Genomic DNA, 22,665 nt, shown 5'->3' with positions numbered 1-22,665 from the left:
TCAAACAGCTGGGGTCGCAGCTGGGGCAGGGGCTGGAGCCGCCGACTTCTCAGGGAAGTGTCCGCCCTGGGGAACGCGGCCGTATTGCGTAAAGTACAGGTTCAGAGCGTTGTAGTCCCACTTCCTAGACAGCATCAAGAAGACGACGGAGCCACAGGGGATCATCAGAACGTCCAGAATACCAAAGAAGATAAAGTGAGGCGTGACGCCGATGGTGTTACCGCCCTCAGAGACACCAAACGCAATGGGATACAGAAGCCATAGGAGGTTAAAATACCCGGCAAGGATCCAGTAGTCTCCCTGCGTGCCCACGCGCTTCGCCCCGACGCTGCCCTCGGCAAACGTCGACGCCGCCATGACGAGGTAGGCGACGGTGCCAAAGACGAAGAAGCCCCACTTGTAGACCGACGGGGTATAGGCCGAGACGAGGTAGCTGATGACCCAGACCCAGGAGAGGAAGACGTGCCAGACGATGGTGGCCCAGGAAGAGTTGGCGACGAGGCCCAGGAGGATGTTGACGATGGGGAAGGCGACGACCCAGTTGATGTACTTGTTGAAGAAGATTTGCCGTGGGGTACCTGAGCGGGAGGTCGTGCCCTGGGTTATGAGGGACCAGCCGACGTTGGAGGCGTTGGAGAAGTACGTGATTGCGCCGACTAGGAGGGCGATGCTGAGGAGGTAGTGGAAGACCTTTTCGTTGCCTCTAGGTTTCCATGAGAGGGCAAACACGCCGAGCTGATGACGAATGTAAGATTAGGCAGACTACACAAGAGAAGTTGGGCAGGAAGAACATACGAAAAAGACAGAGTATATGGCTACACAAGTCCACAGCCAGTTGGAGCCGTTGACGCTGAGCTGCTCCTCAATGCCCGGGGTGGGATTGATGTCGAGCGCCTCGTTGACTCGCTGGAGGATCAAACCCATGGCGGTGTTTGCTGTGGTAAAAGCTTGGTATTACTGGGTATGCCGCAAAGAATGCGTCTGTTTAGTAGAGTCCTCTAGTCGAAGTGATGTTGTTCGAGCCTGTTGATGGATCTTGAAAGCTGATACCTGCAATGGTGTGATGGAAAACAAACCGCTCAAGAGGGATGAAGGGAAGGTCTTATACTTCTGCTTGAAACTACCCACTCTCCGGCAAGTTGTTGGCACTATGCCACTCGACAGTTCCATGATGTGAAATGGCGGCTTCAGTGATGTGTAATTGATGCTACCTTCAAGTCCGAGCCCACCGACAAGTGGACCTTGGCGATGTGAAAGACTTGTAGCCCATATGCCGGAGGGACCCATCCCTCTCTCCCGGAGAACGAACGGTCATGGATAAGGCCGGATGAGACGGGTAGGATAGACAGAGTGGGTTAACCGTGGAAGGTTGGGCTATTGTCGAGAATCGCAGGAAACATCTACGAAACAACAAAGTCCTCTGGTCAGGAGACCTTGTCTTGAAGTCAGCCAAGTCGAGGTAAGGTTTGTCAGGATGTAACCGCATGGGCCAAGGTAGTGACATTTAGAGGTCCGCTCCCAGGGCTGGCTCCCAGGGCTGCTGGGAAGTTCCCCGGTACGTGATGATACTAGGAAGTAGTCTATTCGCTTGCCTTCTACCTCCTCAGCTCGCTGGCCGAGGAGCAGGTGCAACGACATGGCCTGCTATGGGGAAGGGTGGGTCGACTGTGGAGCTAAAAGGTAGTGAGGTTATGTGAGCGCCAGAGCCGCTTACACCGAAAGGCATCCCGGTAGGTGCCCGTACTCGGAGGTGTACCAGAGAAGCCAAACGGAACCAGGGCATTTTTCTGCTCTGGAAAGGTATTACACCGTACACTCCGTTGGTGACCAGCAAACACGTCCTAATATCCTGAGAGTGAGCAAGCCATCGTTGACCACGAGCCACGTACAACTTCTCAATGTGAACACGTTTGGGCTGTACATATACTTACTGTTGCTTCGTCGGTGACATTGCTAACTAATATCACACTGCTAAAGCAATGCACTCCAAGACGATCGAATGTAGCTCTACGCGTCAAACCATTGCTGGGGTCTAGAGATCAACAGAAAAGCAAATGCCTGCCGGGGAAACATGCACAGACACACCGTTCGCCGTTCTCTACCCCACCCGGAACCAACACCGGTAGCCAAACCCTTGCAAAAAGTTCACCTCCCACATGGTCCCGGCATTGGACGGAGCCGACAGAGGTTCGAAAAATGAGAGTTGAGTCAATTGACCGTTGACGTAATGGCCGCAGACACCATGTCTTTCAAGCTCCAGACTGAGTGAACATCCTCTCACATGATGCGTGGGAAGTCAATGTAGTAGCCAAACGCCACCCCAAAAGACCTCGCGCTCCGGACTCCCCGGCCGGGGCCAACCGGCAGACGCTCGGAACCATCGGGAAATCCCACGACTGCATCCCGCCGCGATGACTAAAACGCCGAACCTCATCACAACAGAATGCCGCATCACATCACATCAGCAAGCATATCGATTGGTCTGAAGATCTAGAAACACTTGACTACCTACATCAGGCGAGGATAAGCGCCCCCCCCCTCGTTGAACTTACTTTCACACAGATGGATGGCTAACGTTCCTTTGGAGGAACGAACTCTACGCGGTTGCATTCCCATTTGACCAACCACTGTCTCGCGTGACTACACCCTTCAGACAACAGCCGTGTGAGAGGTCACGATCTAGAGCCCAGAGTTTCCCTACATGTAGTCTCACTTCATCATTTTGAAACGTGGAGCTATTCCGCGCTGTCGCGGCCTCGGAACGAATTTTCGCATCGTGATCCCGCCTCAGTGAATCAAGCCTGCCCCCTCATTCGGTTCCTTTCGGGGCTACATTACAGGCGGAAAAGAGTACTGGCATTGGAAGCTGTCCCAAATCTATCAAGTCACTCCTCGATGCCGCGAGCTGCTCAAAAAAAAAAATCGAAACATATATTACTGCGTCATACCACTTACACTCAGAAGAGGAGGAGGGGGAAAAGAGAGATAGGGCTGCGGGTATGGATCCACCAATGTGCAGGGAAGGAATATGGGCCGCGGATCGACGACAGGGTCACTAAGTGCGGGACAGGGGTAATGTGGGTGATGCAAGAGAAGAAAACAGAATCCTCCTCTTGCTCGTGATCAGAGAGTACGTGATGATCAGACCACATGAGAGACGAACACTCTCATCCCACCCGCTGGTTCCGAAAATGCCAGACGAACACCTTCAACGGTCGCAATAACGAAATTTCAACCATCAATGCCAAGAAAATCCAGATACATACAGTATACCTATCCAAGAACTTTGCAGTGCCGGGGAAACCCCGAGCTCCGTCCGCAGCGCGTAACGAGAGACGCGCTTCACACGTATATTCAGTCTACAGAATACTATAAATCACAAGCGAAAGCCCTCATATACCCCCTCGATCCCATTCCCGTCACCACAACCAGCAGGCGCCCCTCTAGGCCGGGGGGTCAGGTCAAACTGGGCTGGGTGGGGGAATGGTTAATGGTCAACAATCAAAATTACGCCCACAGCCTTACTCGACGACAGGCTACGAGTTCGAGTTCGATTTTCCCAGTATGAGCACCAAGAGATGTAGCCCCCAACTCAGCACCGGGGGGGTGAACTCTTTTTTGAATAAGCAATCTCTTAATCGTACGTACTTACTTACCAGTGAAACAGAAACATGAATGGTACCTTTTGGCGCATAATCAAGTGTGGATGTTCGCGCTTCAGCACCGGTATCACTCCAAGACGTACACATTTCCGTACACATCGGCCCCCATCATCAGAATTATTTGAACGTCTTGACTGTCAACGCTGACTCATGCCTTTCCATCATTTATCATGTACTGTTGCACCGTGTACAGTAACGCTACGTCAAATCTCATGTACATCTATATCGTACATGCATGCGAACCCGGCTAATCCAACACAATTGTCTTGACGACGCGTCTGCTACCACAAACTCGTCGCCACTATGCTTTCGCTCGCCTCTCCGTCTATTGACCCAAAGTCCGCTACCGTGGCGCCAGCGACCTCTGCTCATGCTGGGACAATCCTAGTATCCGGTGCCATAACTCATGTTGCCAGAGAGGCGCAAATTTACCGACATTCTCCCCCTAGTATGTGCCAGGCTGCTTCATCTGCCACACTGCGCTCTTGGCCCGTTCTCGCACGTCTAATTCGCTGTCGTCCTCTAACCCCTCAAGTTTAGTAAGAAATCCCAACTTCTTAAGCTCGTATGCTCTCTGGGCGCATCCCCGTGCGTCATTGTCGTCGTCCTGCCACGTGAGGTTGCTGATCAAGTGACAAAGGGCTACCCGGACTTCCTTGTCCTTGCTATTGAAGTGATTCGCCAATAGCTTGAGCAAGTCTGTTTGTGCAATAACCAGTTGTCGATGGCGCGGAATGCTTGCCGCCATGTGAACGAGAATAAACACAACGGCCTCGATGATCTTGGCCTGGGGGTAAAGGACTCGGGCCTCTCGCCCTGAACCAGTGGACCGTCTTGACGTTGGATGAAGGACCTTGACTTGGAGCTTTCTGGCCAAGATGTCGAAAAATCTATCCTGCCCCAACTCATTGAAAAGGTAGTCAATCATCTCTGTGGTATCGCTTGACGCATCAGGCTGCGTTCCAGATGCACCCGCCCCGATCAAATTCCTTATGAAGTCGAGGCCCTGCTCCTGAATGGCGAGGTCATCGTTGCGGGCTTTTCGCAAAGGGTTGATTTCGGCCTCGCGAAGAGCTGCCAGTTTCGCCTCGGTTTGACGTAACTTGACCGATCGTTTGCCGTCTGCGTCTTGCGAGCCCAACCACGATTTGGACAAAGGATCAGCCTGATCCATCTCGACGTCGCCATCCAAATCGTCCCCAACGTCAACAGCATTCTGCTTGTCCATCTTAGACCTAGCAAGGAACAGAGCATCATCTTCCGTATCGTCACAAATAAGTTGCACAAGCCATCCAGACTCAAGCTCATCCAGACATTGCTTCTTCGTATCCGGGTCAACAGCATGTACGAAATGCTTCAGTGCCCAGAGAGCGTTAAGACGCAATGCTGCATTGAGAGAATGCGCATGCTCGCACAGTATCTTCATTACACCCCGTTCGGCCAGGAGCTGAGATGGTTAGTATAGTCCACATGTACAGGGGAAATTCCAAGAGTTGCACTCACCTCCCTCATGGGGCTGACTTCAGTGACCAAATTGCAAATCGCAGCAGTGGCAGCAATTTGGACATCCACGTCAGGGTGTCTGAGGAACCGGAATAGGGGCACGGCCACAGCATAGTCCACCAGAGAAGTCCTAAGGATACTCACTGACCGCGACAGCATTCTTACAGCGTGGCAACCCGCGATCAAGACCGACAGCGGGTTACTGCCGTAGCCAGAATTGTGGTCAGACGCAGATCCATCACGGATTGGCCCATCTGGTTCGTTTGGTTTACTGCGATCCTTGGGATTTGACGGCTTGCCGGGTGTAGGCGATAATGATTGCACAATGTGAGCAACGACGTCCTCCACGACGAACGCCTTACGATATTCGTCCTTGCCGGCCGCTAGAGCTCCTATCGCCTTCAGTGCACTTTCTCGCATCCGCACTCTGTGGGCCAGGAGTGGCGGCTGTCCTTCTGATCCCAGAGCGCAAGAAGGAGGGGTGCTTTCGGTCTCCATCGCAGTGTCGGCCTGTGGTGACCATACTTTGGCATATGCCGAAGATGGGATCGGTTCATATGCGTCTTTGAGGAGCTTGCTGAAGCATTTGACGGCGCCGCCGTCGAAAGCAGCCTTTTGAAGAGGCTCGCTGTCTGTGATGATCCGAGCAAGGATGGCTGGCGTACGCTCCAGTATCGTCCACTTGAGCGCCGCCTCCGCATCAACCAAGGGTGACTTCACGACTGGCGGTGCTGCCTGAAGCTGTTCGAGCATCTCCATGAGAACAGGGACAACCAGAAGACAGAGACTCGTCTCTCTCAGATACTTGCTGCCGAACCCGGATCTGAAAAGGGAAGTGAGGAGATTGGCAGCCATCAGCCGGTCCAAACCCTGCCGCGATCTGACCAAGAGTATCAGCCACGGTATCAGAGGAGTCTCCTGTTCTTCTTCTGGTTCTGTCTCGTTTCCGAACAACTCGAACCGGGAAGTCTCCCACACGGAAGCCGTAGAGCTGTATTTGCTTGCGGCTGAGCGAGCCCGCTCTCGCGCTTCGGACGAGCCTAGAGCAGGAAAGTGCGATTGCTGCGACCCGGGAATTCGGCCCTGATGTATAGGAACGGCGGGCAGCAGATAGTCCAGAGCGCTGAGGTTCTGTTGGCGCGCATATCCGAGACCGCTGACCTCTAGGGAGTTCCACGGTGCTCGGACTTCCTTTGACGGGTTAAATTTCAGGGCAGGGAAGATGGCCATGATAGCTGGCGAGCATAACAACATGCATGCCCTGAAGCGAGAGTCCGAAATGATGACAGTCAATGCTTCCAAAATCGAAGCCAAGTTTGAGCTGGACGAGGCCGGTTCCGGAATGAAGTCCGACATCCGATCCACCCGACCGAACACTTCGGCGTAGGGAATAACGTGCCCTTCAGCAACTGCAATGCTTGCCAACCTAGTTGCGAGAGAGTCAATGACTCCTTGATTTGCCATGGCCAGTTGATGCTTCTCATCTCGACACAATTGGCTTACGATGCTCGCCACTAACGGCACTTGTATTTGTTGCTCGGACGCGGTTGCGGTGCTGGAAAGTATGCTATTGAAAGAATCGATATGTTCGGATGCGAATATGGCCTCGGCTAGCGCTTGCATGTCTATTGGCGAGCTCGTAGTTGATAGAGTGGAAGCTTCGATAATGTTGAGGAGGACTCGCAGTGCTGTGGTGACGAGCAGAGGAGCGTTTGTAGTTGGGCATACATTGTCCAACACAGCTGGCAGCGCGCTCGCAGCTAGGAAAGGCTGGACGAAAGAGGTGCCTCCTGGAGGTGCCCAAGTTAGTTCATGAACTGATCAAAAGGTGAAGAATGTGAGTCCTACCATTGGCAAAGCTCGCCAACAACTGTAGAGCCTGAAGTCTCACTGTCTCTTCCTCGTTCAACCATCGAGAGTTGGAGCTTGGGCGAGTGTCTTTGCCGTTGACCTTGGCCGGCGACCGGGAAGCATTGAGAATCTTGACGATGGGTTCCAGTGCGCCTAGCTCAGCCCACATCTCCTTCTTCTGTGCGTGCCCGACAACATCGTTCTTGAGAGCCCGCAGCGCGCTCGTCTGTTCGGTGTAGCTCCTTGCGCTCTGGAGCTGCGAGAGAATTGGGGGATTCGACGTGCGTGTCATGATGAAAGTCGATTCGAGTCGTTGGGAGGAGCTCGTCTTTGTGTCGTCGTCGTCGAACAGCGCGTCGTGTACTTGCGAGGACAGAGTGATGCTGTTGCGGCGACGGAGGTTGCGTCAGAGCCCCAGGTTCCTATGAACCGGTCGGCCGTCAAGTAAACGTGGATCGAGCTATGCGTAAAGATCGAAGGACAATATATTCTCCTTTAATGCATGTATCAATAGCTAGTTGCTGTATGCTGTGGATGGGTTCCAAAGTTGTCGGGAGCTTGAGTTCGGAAATCGGGTGTCCATGGACTGAAGACCAGGATGTCGTCCGCAGGATGGATCGCAGTTGATCACCTCAAGACAGGGCCGATGGTTTGGGAGACTGGGTGATTATCGGGCGTTGGCACTGGGGTATGGCACGTGCATTTCTCTTATCGCAACCTGCCGTTTTCAGGATTCTCACATGCTAGCTGAAGCTTGGGGCATCCTTAAGTGTCAGTGCGGAAGCCTGTGCTGTGCTGGTGCTTGCCCGTGTTTTCGTGATTCTACAGCGACGAACGGTCCTGCTGCCTTCATCGTGAACATTAAAGAAGGTTTCATACTCTCTGATTCATCCACTCGGAAACCACAACAAGCAGAACACCATGTGCGTTTCAAAGATCAATGTGTCTCCTTTCCAAGGGTATCTGTTCTACAGGGTTTCGTGAGTGCCTAGGTAATAGAAAAAGGACGAGGTACCGAAGTAGGGATAGAGAATTGGCAACTCTGACCATCCCCCGCATGGCTGATTGTAACACTGCTTAGTTGTCTCCTTTCCTTCCACCACGTCGATACCCCACATGGTGTGGCTTACACATGGTAAACTTCCCGAAACAGAAGCGCTTGCCACCTGGGGTTTTGTTGATCTGATCTGGGAGCATCCAGCTCCTACCCATGACGGAGGGGAAAACATGAGACTAACAAAACTTTCCTCTGGTGATTCGATCGATGTTTAAGTTGTGAGAGATTCTGTTACATTTGATGGGTCGAGATGGCGGTTCCTGAATGAGATCCGAAGTAAATTGTGAGCTTTCATCGTTCTAACCAAGATATGTCTAGAGTTGAATGATGAAGATGTGGCGGATCTGTTACGTTTGTACCCTTTCAGAAGTGGACCGTAGACAGGCAATTCAGGATCTAATGAGACTTTATAGCTGGATAACTCTTCAAGGACCTTGTGCCATCAATCGGTATAAGTTATCTACCTAGGCAGTGTTTTAATGAGCCGGATATGATTTCAACAAGCACTGGAATGCTCTCTCAGCCATGAGCATAGAGGAATAGGTAGAAAACCAGTTCATCACTTCACCGTTTATTCAACCGAGCTAACCCCTAAGCCAAGCTCGATATAATTGCTCAATTGCAAGAAGTGGGCAAAGTGTAGGGCAGGTATGCAACTTGCAGATATACTAAGTATTTGTGCGGGTAAGCTATCCGTTGTGCCTCTATTGACAAGCCGAAGCCCATGTTGCTCGAATTATGACACAAGGTAAGGTAGGTCAAGATTGATCAGTGTTGCTTGAGTGGCCTTTAATGGCCAGGTTCGTCCCGTCATTTGTAGAAGCCGATGCTCTTCGTAAAGCACTAGGACGTTCCTCCACAATACACAGGATACGTACCATACGGGTCACAATGCTGCGCAGCTACGAATTGTTCGCTTGAAGCGTGAGACGGGGGTAATCTGACCAAGATAGCGGCTCGATCGTGAGATGAGGGGTACCAGGCGTGAGATAATAAATGAGATCTGACGATTGGACGAGTGCGACGGGTATTTCAACGCCAAGGGGGTACGAGTACACGATAAGAGGCTGACCGCTGGCCGTAACGGCGGGCAGTCCCGTACGGCGAAACACCTTCCTACATGGTACACAAGGTGATAAAGGTCCGGAGAATAAGAGGTTGTCGCGGAGCATGCTGGATCCCTTGGTGGAACACGTCGGCGCCATAACTCCATTCTCCGCGCTCCGAAGCGTGTACGGTGTACTAGACTTGAGGTCCACTGGTTCCTCCGTAATGATAATCTGAACCCGCATATCCGTAGAAAAATTTGAGCCGCCCAGACTCGACGGCGCCTCCGGCCCCAGGCTGCGAATCGTAACCGGCCAGGTCCCTGTTGGCCTTATTGTGGGGGGGCCTGGGCGCTCTGGGTAGCCGTAGAAGGGTTGCAGCGCCGGGCCCAGAGCAGCGTTAGTGGCGTAGCTCGGTGTCCCGAAGCAGAAGAGCGGCCCACCTCTGACATTGAATCAGCGACGGGAGGGCCTCAAGATGAGGTGGACGAGATGGCGCAATGAGCGGCTTTCAGGGCGCGCAGGGCCAGGAGAAAAGCTCTGCAAGGCCATGTGGTCTTTTAGCAGTAATGACCGCCCGGAAGCATGTTCAAGCCCTTCCCCTGGCGTTGCGTTCTGTCTGGAGCCGGGGCTGGGGTACTCTGTCTGTCGGGTAGAACTGTAAGTGTACGCAGGTATACGGAATAGGGACGACAAGTGTGAGACTGTGAGAAATCAGTGACAATCAAAAAAGCACGTTTTCGCTCACGTACAGATGTCAAGACCTTCCCCACTAACCCACAGCAGACGACTGGCTCACTGGCGCAAGCGTGGTTTGCTTGGCTTGATGCCGAGACCGCAGAAAATCAGATTCGTGCCCTTCCACGTCCCAAGTCCTTGGCACCTCATTGGCAGCCTAGGCCATCCCACGATTCCCACTGGCTGGCATCTCGGTACGTACCTCACTCATCCTGGGCAGTCAGGACGGAAGGTGCGATTGCCTTGGGCTCTTGCCTCGCACATTGGATGCCTTCATCAGCCGTCCACTCTTTCTTTCTCTTCTTGTGACCTCCTGTTCATTCGCTTTGCTAATGTTCCTGGCGCTGCTGCTGCTGCTACTTTACTGGAACTGGAACTGGTGCCGACCTCCCGTCTACCTAGACTCCCGTTCCTGCCAGCAGCCGTATCAAAGGGGGTGACTTCCATTGCCAACATCGGATACCTGTAGCGCCAATCCACCTCAGTCCTCCCCCTCTCCAGCCTGGCCATCCTCATCGCCTAATACCTTATCCCACGCGCACCACCACCACACGGCGTCGGCAAACCGAGCCCCTCCACTCCTCATCCCGGTTTTTTCGACCGTGTGTGGCCTATCTGATTTTGGGGTCTGGCAATCTGCAAATCTGAACCTACCCTATCGACCGCCGAACCGCTACCGCCAACAACTACACACTATTACCAACTTACTTACCTTAGGAGCGCCTACATTACACTACACTACACTCACCTCGCTCACCTTATCCCGCCACTTCAGCTCCAGCTTCGACTGGCAATCACGTCCGATCCGCTCGTTCTGTTGTCCTCGAAATCCCACGATGCGCCCGGGACCATGTTGACAACATCTCCCATCGTCGCCAGCTCCGCCAATGCCTCGCCCAATAGCTTCCACTATGCCCCTACGCGATCCTCCCCGCACTCATCTCCTGCCCGGCTTTCGGCCCCTTTGCCGCGGCGGCACTCTGCATCAAGGTCTTCTCCGTCCGCCGCCTCAATGACCTCACCTTCTTCCCAACCACGCCCACGACAATATGTAGCCGTCGACGCCGGCACCCAATATTCTCCCATGGAGTCTTCCACCCAAAAGGCACAAGATGCCACCACCCCGTACACTTCTACTACCGTGCCTGTCACGCCTGTCGAACCCCCGCCGACGCCGCGTCCTCAACCCATAGACCCATCCGCGCCGCAACCGCAACCAGAACCCCATCGGCGATCCCAGCCAGAAATACAATCACAACCCCAACCCGTCGTGGCACCCGTCATTCGCGAGGCCTCGACCACTACCGCGTCGCCCGGAAAACGTCGAAACTCTCAAGATCCTGCTGTCGCGCAAGCGCAGGCGAGCGCATCAGCAGCGGGCGAGTCGTCGAGCAGCGCGGCTAAGCGCCCAAAGCCCACGGCTGGCCCGCCGAAAATATTGCCCCAGCGATATGAGCTATGCAGCACCGAGGATATGGTTGTGCTCATATCCCACATGCTATCAGAGCTGATAGAGACCAACGATGCTCTGGCTCTTCGTTCTGGAAGCCTGACTCGCTTCCACTCAAGGTGAGCAAAAAGCCTTCTTTTCCCAGCCGTCACCCCTGATTTAGCAGCGCTCACTAATCTGTATTCAGAACCGCACCGAGCATTTCAGTACTGGAATATCTCAACAGATTAGCAAAGCATGCGACGCTGACCCCGCCGCTGTTGCTTTCTATGGTCTACTATATTGACCGTCTCTGCGCATTATACCCAGAGTTCACCATCAACACGCTGACTGTCCATCGCTTTCTGATCACGGCCGCCACCGTAGCGGCCAAGGGTCTATCGGATCTGTTTTGGAACAACACAACGTATGCGCGAGTAGGAGGTGTTAGAGTCGCCGAGCTCAAGCTGTTGGAGCTTGAATTTCTATACAGGGTAGACTGGAAGATCGTTCCGAACCCAGAAGTCCTTGTGGCTTACTACCGTGGCCTCGTTGAGCGCTGCCCAGGATTTGCGTTGCAAGAGGAAGAAGCGGAAGCGATTGACGAAGACGAGGATTCTGATGAAGTCGAAGATGATGGATCGACAGAGATTTCAGACGGAGTCGCTGACGACAGCGGAGACTCGCCGGACGAAGAGAGCCCGGCCAAGTCGCCGCATGGGGATGAGGCAGGGTCATCGCAGCCCTCGTAACGGCCGTCAAGAGAACTTCAAGGGTAAACCTTTGTTTGTCAATTCCATTTTGTTAAAAACGGGCGGGCATCACTGCTGCCAGAGAGGCATGGCAAAGCGGCGTTTGGAAAGGTGGGATGTTTTGAATGGTTATGAGTGATAGCGGTAATGAATACCACACTGTTCTGAATGATTCTATATTCACGCGCGATTTAAGTTTGATGACATGGTACTGTCTGTACAATGCATCCAAGAACGCCAGACTTCTTTACACAAGAGACGCTTCCAGAGCGGGCAGGTTGGTGATTGTTTGGGGCCTGGCTGAATGGTCGTGTCTGGGGTAAGATACAGTGGAGGTGTTCAGCCGACCTAACCCCGGGCGACCTTCAACCCAGCGCTCCATAGAACTTCCCCCCTCCAGCATCTTCCATCTGCAATTGCTCGCATTTGCACCTCGAAACACCCAGCGCCGTTCCCCTAAGCGCATCTCACGGAAGGGGCTCTAGGTCTACATACGGAAACATCAATCGGCAAAGATGCGCGCGACAACGATCCTATCGGCGCTCTTCGCAGCGACCCTCGCCGCCGCCGAAACCCGCCTCGCAAAGGTCTACATCGAACCCGTCTCCCTCGCAACCCAACAAAAACCAACCCTCCTCGCCGAGGTCGAGTACGACACAGAACGGCCCGCCGAGGCGAGCGTCACCTCCTTCGAGGCCCCCGAACTCGCCGACTACCCGGCCGCGACGAAGCTCGTCCGCGTCGGCGTCTACGATCCGGCCACGGCGCAGTGGACTTCCAGCGTGTCGGTCGCCTCGACGGAGAACTTTGCTAAGGGGTACCAGCCCAACATTGTGCTGAGCGTCGACGGCGTCTCGGGCGAGGTCGTGGGTGCCGGGGTGAAGGGCGTGCGGGTCGACGCGGGCGCGACGAGGGATTTTGGACCGCAGGCTGTTGTGAGGGTCGCGGGGCAGGGCAAGACGCCCGAGTTGAACAAGCCTGTTGTGTTGAGTCCTGAGGGACGCAAGGTTGTTCAGGAGGAGAAGCCGTTTTGGCAAAAGTATGTTGCTGTTGCTGTTCCCTTGCCTTGTTTGTCTTTGGGGGTCTGTGATGAGTGGATTGCTAACGTTGAGACTCAGGTACTGGTGGTTGATTGCGATTGTCGTCTTGATGACTGTCACTGGTGGAGGAGATGGAAAATAGACGAAGTAAATGGCGATGAAGATACACCAATAGACCTTTTCCACGTTCACCCGCGAAGTAGGTGCCTCATTTGATGGCATCGCGTACGTGTCCGGGACCTTGCTTCTACCGGTGATATGAGAGGGATCAACTAGTCTCATCTGACCCTGAAGAGTCTCAGGCAATGCCCATGGCTCTCACTGCCCCTGGACTAAGAAATGTCTCCCTTGCTATAGTATCGAGTAAACACTAGAAGACTGATATACAACAGTCAACCGTATGGCAAAGAATCGGTCCTGAAACGATCGCAAATGCATTCTCCGTGGCTCCCCTTCACAAGGCTATAGCTATATCTTGATGCATAAGATTTCTGTTGTAGCCAATTAGACGGCATTGTAAAAGGTACGACAAGAGTTCATGTCATGTATAATGGACTGTTATTCCAAAGCCGCCGAGTCTTACATTCGACTTCTGCCATCCAGGACGCCTTAGATGCGAGAGCTCAGGCACATGACCTAAGAAGCAGGCGCCTGGCTGTGGACTTTCCGCATAAGTATGCCAAGCACCAAAGAAGGACTTGCTTCCACAGAATACCCATTGACTACCTATAAGAACACATCATCCCAAGGAAGCTATGTAGATTATAACACTCCATCCTGTGAAATATAGCTTCGCCAAATGAAATGCTGTTATACCTGATCGATGGGCATACTGTGGAAATAGGTTCTTCTTTTTTTCCTTTTCTTTGCATCTGGCAAGCCCGTACGGCGTATTGGCGTACCTACGTTTGGCAAGCTCCTTTTTGGTAACGTAGGTTTGATTCCTACTGCAGCTGAAGCGCTGTTATTCGGCTCCAGCGTCCCTCTCGCTTAGGTAATCTCGGAGGCATAGCAGGCAGGTCTGACATGGCACGTGCGCGCCAGGCGGATCAGCTCTAGCCCAATCTGAGGCTAGCGCTCGTTGCTCAGAGACGGAGCCTGCAGTGTGCTGCACCACACAAGCCTTGCGCGGAAGGCATTCCTTGAGTCCTTCCACGCAGGCAGTCTTAAAAGCTGGGACCAGGACCGGGGGGTGTAGGTACGATCCAAGTGATAAATCAATCGACGTGCCTGCGCAAAGCTTCACCTCCACTTTCCTTTCCCACCTTCCATTCGTACAACCCTCCCACCCAAACTTTCCCAATCCAACCACCACAACTTTTTGCGACAGCAACTACTTCTCTTTTCCCTCCCCCTTTGCGCAAACTCTTGACAGGACCACCCAAAATCCACGAAACAGACACAATGGCTGCCGAGAACGAGAACGTCGCTGCTGGCCTCGCCGAGGAGACCAAGGGCAAGGGCAAGGCTGTTGCCGCTGAGGAGCCTGTTGAGAAGAGCGACGCCATGGACGAGGATGAGGACTCCAGTGATGAGGAGGAGGCCCCCGAGGCCCCCGAGGCTGGTAAGAACGAACCCCGGCTGCTACAAGTCTACCGCGCACCTGCGATTTCTTTGACTAACATGCCTGCGAATACAGTCGACGAGGAGGACGGCATGGAGGAGATTGACCTGAGCAACATTGTCGAGGGCGGTCGCCGCACCCGTGGCCGTGTCATCGACTTCGCCAAGGCTGCCGAGGAGAACCCCGCCGAGGAGGAAGATGACGAGGACGACGATGACTTCGCGGCCGACGAGTCCAAGATGGATGAGGACTAAGAAGCGAGTTTACTCCTCCTTTTTTTCTTCCGTCCTTCGTACACCCCCCCTTCATCGGGATGGCGGTCTCGGCGGCGGTGGTGGTTCATCACCAATCATGACGGTTATTGGGACACGGCACGACACACACATGACGACAAAAACGGGAATGTTAAGGAGGGGCGGTGGATGGTTTACACAAAAGTTATAAGAGGGCTTTGATAAACATTTGCATGCCCCTTACGTCGATGAAAAGACTTGGTGGGTTTGGACATTGGCGGCTGAGAGCCTCGGTTGATATTGCAGCTTTTTCGGCGGTGGCGGTGATGTTCATCAATCTGCTGCCCCCTGCCTGATATTGGTTCGGCGGGATGGCTCTCTATTTATCAGGCCGTTCAGCACGCGATGTCACTACCTTGACTACGAGTGCCATGGAAATGAAGATTATGCGACAATGAGCGGTCCCGAATGCCTGTGCATGTTGACGTGTGTAGTGAATGATGTTGCGGAAGTGGCATAGGTACATGCGACGCCCGTGTTTTTGTTTTGCAGCAAAATTCTTGTTAGTCCAGGAAGAGCTTATCCACTCGCCAGCTCGATCGTTGATCAGTGCATGAAGCAGAGCTACATAGGCAAGTACTGACATTGACACCACAGGCATTGCCTTGACAAGTTGCGTGTACGTACTCTTCGGTTTAAGGAACAAGTGTAGTCAATATAAACAAAACGCATCCGGGGCTGTCATTGCCTCCTCGAGTAAACAATCAGGTCTTAGAAGAGGTTCTTAAAGCGCAAGGTCTTTGCTGGTACAGCTTGAAGTTGGCTAACGAGAGGTCGATGGAGATGCTCATAAGCTACTTAGGTACCTGGTGTACGGAGTAGGCCCGTCCTTCCTTCCGCTGTCAGCACCGGAGGGAAGACTTCCAGCCGGAGACGGGCCCAGGAAGGGACGTCCGCTTTCATCCTTTGGTGCCTTGCTCGGGACTTTTTAGGTTCATCTCCGTTTTCGATTGGATAGCGGGACGACACGTACCCAAATTGCTGTGAGCGGGCCGTGGGCTTTTGGGGAAACCATGGAAATGTCAGAGTTGCAAAGTACATTGGATGTGGCCAGGAAACCGAGGGGCGTGTCTTCCCCTCTACCTCCGTTGAGAGTGTAAAGCTGGCTGGAGGTACTTTACGCGAACTTCCACCGTGTCAGGCTTTTCCCATTCCATTCCCCTTTCCCACGCATGAAACCCCAGCAAGCTCGCCTCGTTTTTGACTATAACCCACCACAGACGTCAAAAGTCAAAAGGAGGGAGTTTGAGCCGCTAACAAAAATTATAGAGATCGCCCAGCCGAGATTCGACACATACCTACGAATACCCTGCCCGCATAGCATAGACCCCTGCTCTAGCACACCTTACCAACCGGACCGACATTGAATGACAACACAACTTCCAGGGGTTCAAGGAACGAGAGAGGTCTGATTCTGTACAAGGGCCAACCAGAAAAAAGTTGATTCTTGTTATCGGGATTGTCTAATTAGCACCAAACACCTCCTCCACCCCTTTTCTTGAAGCAACAACTCTTCAAGTATTCGAGACATTTCAACGTGTTGTCGCGGACGACGCCCGGTACTATTACAATACACGCCGACCCAAAATCTGACACTTTTTCTTTTTTTGGCTTCGAGGCAGCAGCTGTGCGCGCGCGACACAGGACGCGACGGTTAGGACACCATGGCTTCGAGGTGCGTATACTAGACTCGACGGAAAACCCAGCAAACACGCAACGCACGCGGTTTGGAATCGCTGGATGGGAAGCAACGGCTCGCGGTTAGGTTGCGACTTTCGCAGGTGGCTTTCGAGAAAGTGTCGAGGGAGCGGGGAGAGATCCGTCCTGAAGACCGGCAAAGTGGTGATGACGGCCCCCGCCCTCGATCACGAACTCTCCACGAGGCCGACAAGCAGAACCACCAGCGAGAGCGAACCGACCGACCACCCGCTTTGCGCGACAGCACATAACATTCACAATCGGGAATCCCCGTAAGCAGTGTGCTGACTCGTTACGAAACACAGATTCGGCGCTTCCTCGCTGCACCAGCGCGACTCCCGCAGCGCCCTCTTCGAAGGCTACACCGGCGGTGGCGGCAGCGACAACGGTCGACGGCCCGTCAGCGCCTCGCCGTCCAGACTGGGCGGTGGGTACGGCTACGGCTACGCGGGCGGCAGCGCGTCGCCTGGGCCGCCCATGGGTGGGAGCCACCTCGGTGTTGACGCGAACCGGGGGTTCCGGCCTGCGACGCCGAATAAACGGTACGGAACGAGACAGCTCCTCATGTTACCTTTGGAAGTCCCGTTTGCGATGGGATGACTGGAGAAGGGGGAGAAGCTCTCTAAGATTGGTGTCAACTTGCTGACGGTTGTTACATATTAGAGGCCAGTACAGCGACGCCGTGCTCAACGAGCTCGAGAGCCAGAATGACGAGCAGGTCGCGGGTATCATGGGCAAAGTCAAGATCTTGAAGAGCGTAAGTTCTGCCTCCTCACCCGCACCCCCCTTCCCTCGCATCACCGCCATCTCCCATGCAACGTCCCCAGACGTATAACATGTAACTAAATCATGAGGCGCGCAGATGACGGTAGCCATCGGCGACGAGATCCGCGACTCCTCGGCCCTGGCAGAGAAGATGAACGACAGCTTCGACTCGACGCGCCTGCGCATCCGCGGGACCATGAACCGCATGCTCGTCATGGCGGAGAAGACGGGCGTCGGCTGGAAGGTCTGGCTCGGCTTCTTCGCGGCCGTGTGTTTCTTGTTCATGTACGTCTGGCTCTTCTAAATGCGGCCGGACCGAAGAACTACGGCTACGACTATGACCAGCGAGAAAGCAGGGACAAGACGACGCGCGATTTGATCGTTAGGGGCGTGATTACGAAACACGTACATCTGCAAGCATGAACACTGTTCGTGCTCGGAGGGGGTGAACGGCTTCCTGCTACGTGGGCTTCTGCCGAGGTTATCAATATGGAAATAAATGATGCTGCAAGCCAACGCGATTATCAACAGGGCGCAGCGAGCTCGGGAGATTGAAATCAACGCGCTGTCCGCGTCGAATGTTCTAGGCGACAGAAACGAGTAGGAGGAAGCGGACGCGGAGGGGTGTAACAGCTCTCTCGGAACGGTGCGGTGCATCTGGTTGGGAAGCAACCCATTTTTGGCATGCTCGGCGTTGGAGGCGTTTCGAAACAGTTTCTATTTGCCTGGAACCATCCATGTCTAAAGGAGAGAGCACGAGAGTCTTGATGGGGTCTTGGTTTCCTTTTCACAGCATTTGGGACATGAGGAAAGAGATGAATGATCACGAAAGGACGTCCTGATATGAAGGACTCAGAGTGGGCAGAAGGGCATGGTCTCTTTTTGCTTTAGGGGGTGTGCATACATCTGAGGAGAGGGGTAGGAAGAGGTTGTGGTTTCTCCTTCACTTGTCAAGTATTGGGACATAAATTAAAAGCTTTTGTAATGGCCGTGTATACACTTTTTTATTTTACGAACTTTCCACACTAATTACTGGTTGCTCGTGTCTTGTGCTTTGTGACTTCGCGATAAGCGACCACTACGCGCTACCATCTCTAAACCTCGAATGTTGGTGTATGCATGTTGTTTTTGCTAGACTCGCGAACGCGGGGGACATCTCTACGTCTATAGCTCCGCGCCTCTCAAACAATGTGTGTGACGGGTAAGGGGGTATCGTAATTCCATCTTCCTCTCTCTCATCCCCTCAACGCCTATGAGCCCTCATATTGGGACTACTATCCATCATACTACTCCCATCCGCAGAAAGCAACCCGCTAAGATCCATACTACTCCTCGGCACATGATGACGCCTCGCAGCACCAGCAGCGCTTCCCCGTCCCCGATCCCCAGTCGGACTCAACGGGGCCCTCAAAGGCGCAGCCCTCGGCGCAAAACTGATATCCCCTTCCTCCTCCTCATCCTCGTCGTCGTCTTCCTCCCCACCACTGCTAATAACACTGCTCGTCAACCCGCTCACCTCGACTTCCGAGTCGGTATGCTCATACACCCCGCTCAGCCCCTCCGCCTCGGGAATCTCATCGTCCAGATCGGCGTCCATGTCGACGCCCATACCCAAGCCGTCGTCGTCGACGTCGAGAAGACCGTCCTCGCCGGGCTCAAGCAGGTCCTCCTCGTCGAGCATCTGGCCCTGCCCCGAGGCCTCGAGCTCCTCTTCGGCGCCGTACATGTCGTCGCCGTCGACGTCGCCCCTTGCCATGGCCTGTCTGAAGGCGTCGTCCGCCATCCGCATCCTCGCCGCGACAAGACCATCCCGCCTCTCGTACTCGTCCTCATCCACGGCCGTCGCATCGTCATCTTCATCGTCGTCGTCATCCTCCTCCTCCTCCTCAGTCTCCTCATCATCATTCTCGTCAAGAGAAAGAGGCCGCCCCTCACTAGACGACAAATCATCCGCCATACTATCCTCCCCACCATCAAACCCAAAACTCTCCTCCGCAGCATCCGGAATCTCATCATCCAGATCCCTCATCTCCTCTTCCTGCTCCCCATCCTCCCCCCCTTCCCCAAGCACCCCCAGCCCCCCACCATCATCACCATCCGCCCCGCCCGCCTCCGCCTCAGCGAGCTCGAGCGCAACCTGCTCCCGCCTCATCGCCTCAGCGTGCTCCTCCTGCTCCCGCCGCTCCTCGCGGATCTGGTGCAGCGTCTTGGGCACGCCGGGCGGCTTCAGCCACGTGCTCCCAAAGTTTTGCACGTGCAGTCTGCGGCGGTCCATTGTGTGCTCGTCGGCGCGGAGGCGGGCTAGCGCCGAGCGTTCGATGAGGAGGTGGCCTGCGCGGCGGGAGGAGGAGCTGTTTTGTTGTTGTTGCTGTTGCTGCTGTTGCTGCTGTTGTTGCTGGGCGGAGGAGCCATGGTGGTTGTTGTGTTCGTGGGCTTCGAGGAGGGCGGCTTGGGTTATTGGGCTGCGGGAGGAGGTGTACCAGATTGAGTGTGACTGTTGATACTGAGGTTAGATGGTTGCCGCGATAGTTGCGCTGGGAGGGGAATGAATGGTTTGGGAGAGGTAAGTTGAGGTCGGGGAGCTTACATCTCGTGGAGTGAGGTCTGGTAGGAGGCCGAACATTGTGACTCGCAGGATGCCGTCAGGCAATGCTCTAGAATTGCGACTGACTCAATGCCTTGATGCGCGGAAAAGAATTAATGTCAGAGACAGCCGAATGGGAGGTGTTTCGTAGCTGTCGAGAGCTTTCGTCGCAATTGGCACAGGACCCCGCTGCAAGTTGCTTGTCGCGAGGTTGCAAAGAGTAAACAATTCGACAGTACGTACTCGCCGGGGTGGTAAGGGTCTACCCCACACTGCCAGACGCGCCGCGCCTAGCGCGCTTAATCCCTGCGAAGAGGAAGTCACGATGCTTCATTGCGGGCGGCAGAAATGTGGTCGACTGCCTCATAAATTCAACGACATGTCTTCATAGCGTGCCACGACTCGAACACTCACGATGGCTTCGTCGCAAAGCAATGTGTGGGTGCCTGGGAGTTTGCCATCTTCATACCCCTCCGTCAGGCTAACACCAGAGCATTAGAGAAAAAAAAAATCTGCTCAAACCCAATTGAGAGTCTCCGCCAATTCGACCGAGTGACTCTTCCCTCCGTCGGGACTTAGATCCATGAGTTTCCCACCGCCAGAACTGCTTTGCAGCTTGCCTCGCATCAATCTCAGACCGTACTTGTTGAGTCTGCGCTCTCTGGTTGCTAGGTTTCACCCAAACTGCGTGGGCTGAGCCCTCAGACGCCTACGTCTCCTCGTTTCGAAGGGGGTTTACTGTTTTCATTTGGTAAGTGGAAACAGGGGGGTTGAATTCGTTTTCCGTCTTTTCACATTCTCTACGCTTCTGCACCAGCCAACTCTCGTCTGTCATTGATTCGCATAGCGACGGGGAAACGAGGGACCAGCGCATTCGCCCCGCGCCGCTCTGATGTGTCTCGTCGGAAAGAATCGGAACAGCGCTGACTTCGGAGTTGCTGGCATTGGCTGTGCAAGTGGAGGTTTCAAATGCCATATTTCCGCTTTGTGGGAATTCCTCGCGGCCATGGGCTGACTCGAGTGGACTCTCTCTTCTGCCCGTTAATTTTTTTCGCTTCTGTCCTAGACCTAATACCGAGCAACTAAGCAAGACGCCCCCCTGCAAGATGGTATGGGATGGGGTCTGAGGGCGTGGCCGCCTCCGATATAGGTCCCAGAACGCCAGCCAGGGGTTACATCCGCCCGGCCCTAGTTAGGGTGAACGGCCGAGCCGACTTCGGGGGGGGGGGCTTGGTTAGCGCTATGGGTAAATGGCAGATGCCATGTCGGCCCCAGCTTCGCTTCGTGTCGTGACAAACTCCACGAAGACGTGTGTGAGAATGGATGCGTAACAAATATTTCCAGAGCCGGGCCAGACATTTATAATTCCTGTTGTTCAAGTTGCCGACCAGAAGCCCGCTAAACATGCTCCAAGTATGGGGCTTGGTATGTCACTGACATGTGTAGCTGGACAATTGATTTGTGACTACAATCACAGAGCTGTTTATTCGTCCCCGTGTTCTAGCCGACCGCATGGATCCAATATGAGACGGCTTCCTATAATATTGAAGCGTCATTGCTGCTCAGGTGCGGAGATGGAGGGTTGCTCCAGGAAGGCATAGGTGATCATAACCGCTCCCAGGTTGTAGTATTCTGTCCATCCAGATCAAGGATGCAGACACGTGCTGGTCGACAGGCTAGCCTGCGAAACCCTAAGTCAGTCCCGGAACGACCAGCCTTTCTCACAAACTTTAAACCCAGAGCAAAAATACTTATGATATGTACTTGCGTGCGTGTGTGAACAAGCATCTGTTTGTGCACTTTGGTGACACTTGTGACGTAGCCCATGCATGCGTCGTTCCCAGGCGGTTCATCACCGAGTGCGGAAGTGCCTTTCATGTGGCTGGCATGTCTGTGCCGCTTCTCAGCAGGCTACCTTGGACGTTGGAATCCCGTCGGAGATGGCCCCCTCCTTCTTCTCCTTTTCTCCCCCTCCCCTCCAGCTCCAGAAGCCAAGAGACCACGAACGTCTGTGCATGGACACAGACAGGGTCATGCTGAGCAGGGAACTGCGAGATCTCGAACGCCTCCGGTCGGCGGGGTCGCACTTGGCATGGATGTGCCGACTAGGGTGATACCTGGCTTGCTATAGCTCAGATGCAGATGCAACGAGTGGCCACCATGGTTGGCTCGAGATAAGACGGTTGAAGATGAGGCTCTAGTTGTGATTGGCCGGCTTCTCCAATTTCAAGTTGTCGATTTTTTGACAGCAACCCTTTTCGAGTTGGGCAACAACTGTCGATGCTGCAATGCAGTCAGACGCCCAACTCGCCAGATGATATGCCGGACAAAATGAAGAGGGTGACTAGTTGCCTTTTCGAGTGCCATTCTGTACAGCAACGGAACGTGTTCCCATCTCATCTCTCTGCTGTCGCGCCGTTCCCTGCCTGCATGTGCTCGGTGCTGCCCGCCATTGGCTAGCCTTCCCGTAAAGCCCGTATTGCTTGCAGTTGCGACGTGCGCCGCGCCTGGAACATCGCTTTCGCGGAGCAGACCGCACTCAAGCTGCGCCCTTCTGCTGAGCGGATCTTGTGTTGGGGGGGGGGGGGGGGGCTCATTTGTCAGTCGGTCCGTCCATCGGTATCCGTGATCAATGCCGCCGCAGGCGCTTGAGGAAAAGGCAAAGGTCGCAGCCCAGATGCCC

The 22,665-nt window shown here is 54.1% G+C and overlaps 8 protein-coding genes across 8 annotated transcripts; 4 read left to right on the top strand and 4 right to left on the bottom strand.

Moving 5' to 3' along the window:
- BDP81DRAFT_458934 (uncharacterized protein) lies at positions 1 to 924 on the bottom strand (the record flags this gene model as incomplete). The annotated part of the gene is made up of 2 exons (XM_060593479.1): positions 1 to 735; positions 796 to 924. 2 exons carry the CDS (start codon positions 922 to 924, stop codon positions 1 to 3), a joined length of 864 nt encoding a protein of 287 aa, XP_060448076.1.
- A 3,183-nt stretch (positions 925 to 4,107) lies between these two features.
- On the bottom strand, positions 4,108 to 7,308 carry BDP81DRAFT_313740 (armadillo repeat protein; the record flags this gene model as incomplete). Its single annotated transcript, XM_060583923.1, has 3 exons — positions 4,108 to 5,109; positions 5,166 to 6,955; positions 7,014 to 7,308. The coding sequence occupies 3 exons, from the start codon at positions 7,306 to 7,308 to the stop codon at positions 4,108 to 4,110; spliced, it is 3,087 nt and encodes a 1,028-aa protein (XP_060448075.1).
- A 3,399-nt stretch (positions 7,309 to 10,707) lies between these two features.
- On the top strand, positions 10,708 to 12,038 carry BDP81DRAFT_458932 (cyclin-domain-containing protein; the record flags this gene model as incomplete). The annotated part of the gene is made up of 2 exons (XM_060593478.1): positions 10,708 to 11,426; positions 11,495 to 12,038. 2 exons carry the CDS (start codon positions 10,708 to 10,710, stop codon positions 12,036 to 12,038), a joined length of 1,263 nt encoding a protein of 420 aa, XP_060448074.1.
- A 167-nt stretch (positions 12,039 to 12,205) lies between these two features.
- BDP81DRAFT_369151 (uncharacterized protein) lies at positions 12,206 to 13,536 on the top strand. The gene is made up of 2 exons (XM_060586582.1): positions 12,206 to 13,077; positions 13,157 to 13,536. Exons 1-2 carry the CDS (start codon positions 12,554 to 12,556, stop codon positions 13,218 to 13,220), a joined length of 588 nt encoding a protein of 195 aa, XP_060448073.1. The 5' UTR covers positions 12,206 to 12,553; the 3' UTR covers positions 13,221 to 13,536.
- A 946-nt stretch (positions 13,537 to 14,482) lies between these two features.
- Positions 14,483 to 14,896, top strand: BDP81DRAFT_391567 (histone chaperone domain CHZ-domain-containing protein; the record flags this gene model as incomplete). Its single annotated transcript, XM_060587558.1, has 2 exons — positions 14,483 to 14,642; positions 14,718 to 14,896. The coding sequence occupies 2 exons, from the start codon at positions 14,483 to 14,485 to the stop codon at positions 14,894 to 14,896; spliced, it is 339 nt and encodes a 112-aa protein (XP_060448072.1).
- Positions 14,897 to 16,430: 1,534 nt separating this feature from the next.
- BDP81DRAFT_177614 (uncharacterized protein) lies at positions 16,431 to 17,842 on the top strand. Its single transcript, XM_060582234.1, has 4 exons — positions 16,431 to 16,610; positions 16,939 to 17,175; positions 17,297 to 17,390; positions 17,496 to 17,842. Exons 1-4 carry the CDS (start codon positions 16,600 to 16,602, stop codon positions 17,700 to 17,702), a joined length of 549 nt encoding a protein of 182 aa, XP_060448071.1. The 5' UTR covers positions 16,431 to 16,599; the 3' UTR covers positions 17,703 to 17,842.
- A 511-nt stretch (positions 17,843 to 18,353) lies between these two features.
- Positions 18,354 to 20,382, bottom strand: BDP81DRAFT_512480 (Apc15p protein-domain-containing protein). Its single transcript, XM_060595796.1, has 2 exons — positions 19,986 to 20,382; positions 18,354 to 19,892 (listed from the first exon to the last, which is right to left on the bottom strand). The coding sequence occupies exons 1-2, from the start codon at positions 20,019 to 20,021 to the stop codon at positions 18,642 to 18,644; spliced, it is 1,287 nt and encodes a 428-aa protein (XP_060448070.1). The 5' UTR covers positions 20,022 to 20,382; the 3' UTR covers positions 18,354 to 18,641.
- A 1,778-nt stretch (positions 20,383 to 22,160) lies between these two features.
- BDP81DRAFT_177575 (uncharacterized protein) lies at positions 22,161 to 22,442 on the bottom strand. Its single transcript, XM_060582233.1, has one exon. It carries the CDS (start codon positions 22,380 to 22,382, stop codon positions 22,209 to 22,211), a length of 174 nt encoding a protein of 57 aa, XP_060448069.1. The 5' UTR covers positions 22,383 to 22,442; the 3' UTR covers positions 22,161 to 22,208.
- Positions 22,443 to 22,665: the final 223 nt, after the last annotated feature.

Source organism: Colletotrichum phormii, assembly GCF_030913505.1.
Source record: "Colletotrichum phormii strain CBS 102054 chromosome Unknown BDP81scaffold_5, whole genome shotgun sequence".
Taxonomy (NCBI): domain Eukaryota; kingdom Fungi; phylum Ascomycota; class Sordariomycetes; order Glomerellales; family Glomerellaceae; genus Colletotrichum; species Colletotrichum phormii.
Note: the sequence above shows the minus strand (reverse complement) of the source record. Positions and strands in the feature narration are given on the sequence as shown.

Coding starts and splice junctions, on each gene's coding strand:
- BDP81DRAFT_177614 (XM_060582234.1), top strand. Junction 17,176..17,296: donor CCTGCGACGCCGAATAAACG/GTACGGAACGAG, acceptor GTTACATATTAG/AGGCCAGTACAGCGACGCCG. Junction 17,391..17,495: donor AAGTCAAGATCTTGAAGAGC/GTAAGTTCTGCC, acceptor TGAGGCGCGCAG/ATGACGGTAGCCATCGGCGA.
- BDP81DRAFT_369151 (XM_060586582.1), top strand. CDS start 12,554: ATGCGCGCGACAACGATCCTATCGGCGCTCTTCGCAGCGACCCTCGCC. Junction 13,078..13,156: donor GAGAAGCCGTTTTGGCAAAA/GTATGTTGCTGT, acceptor GTTGAGACTCAG/GTACTGGTGGTTGATTGCGA.
- BDP81DRAFT_177575 (XM_060582233.1), bottom strand. CDS start 22,382: ATGAGATGGGAACACGTTCCGTTGCTGTACAGAATGGCACTCGAAAAG.
- BDP81DRAFT_512480 (XM_060595796.1), bottom strand. CDS start 20,021: ATGTTCGGCCTCCTACCAGACCTCACTCCACGAGAT. Junction 19,893..19,985: donor CAGACCTCACTCCACGAGAT/GTAAGCTCCCCG, acceptor CAGTATCAACAG/TCACACTCAATCTGGTACAC.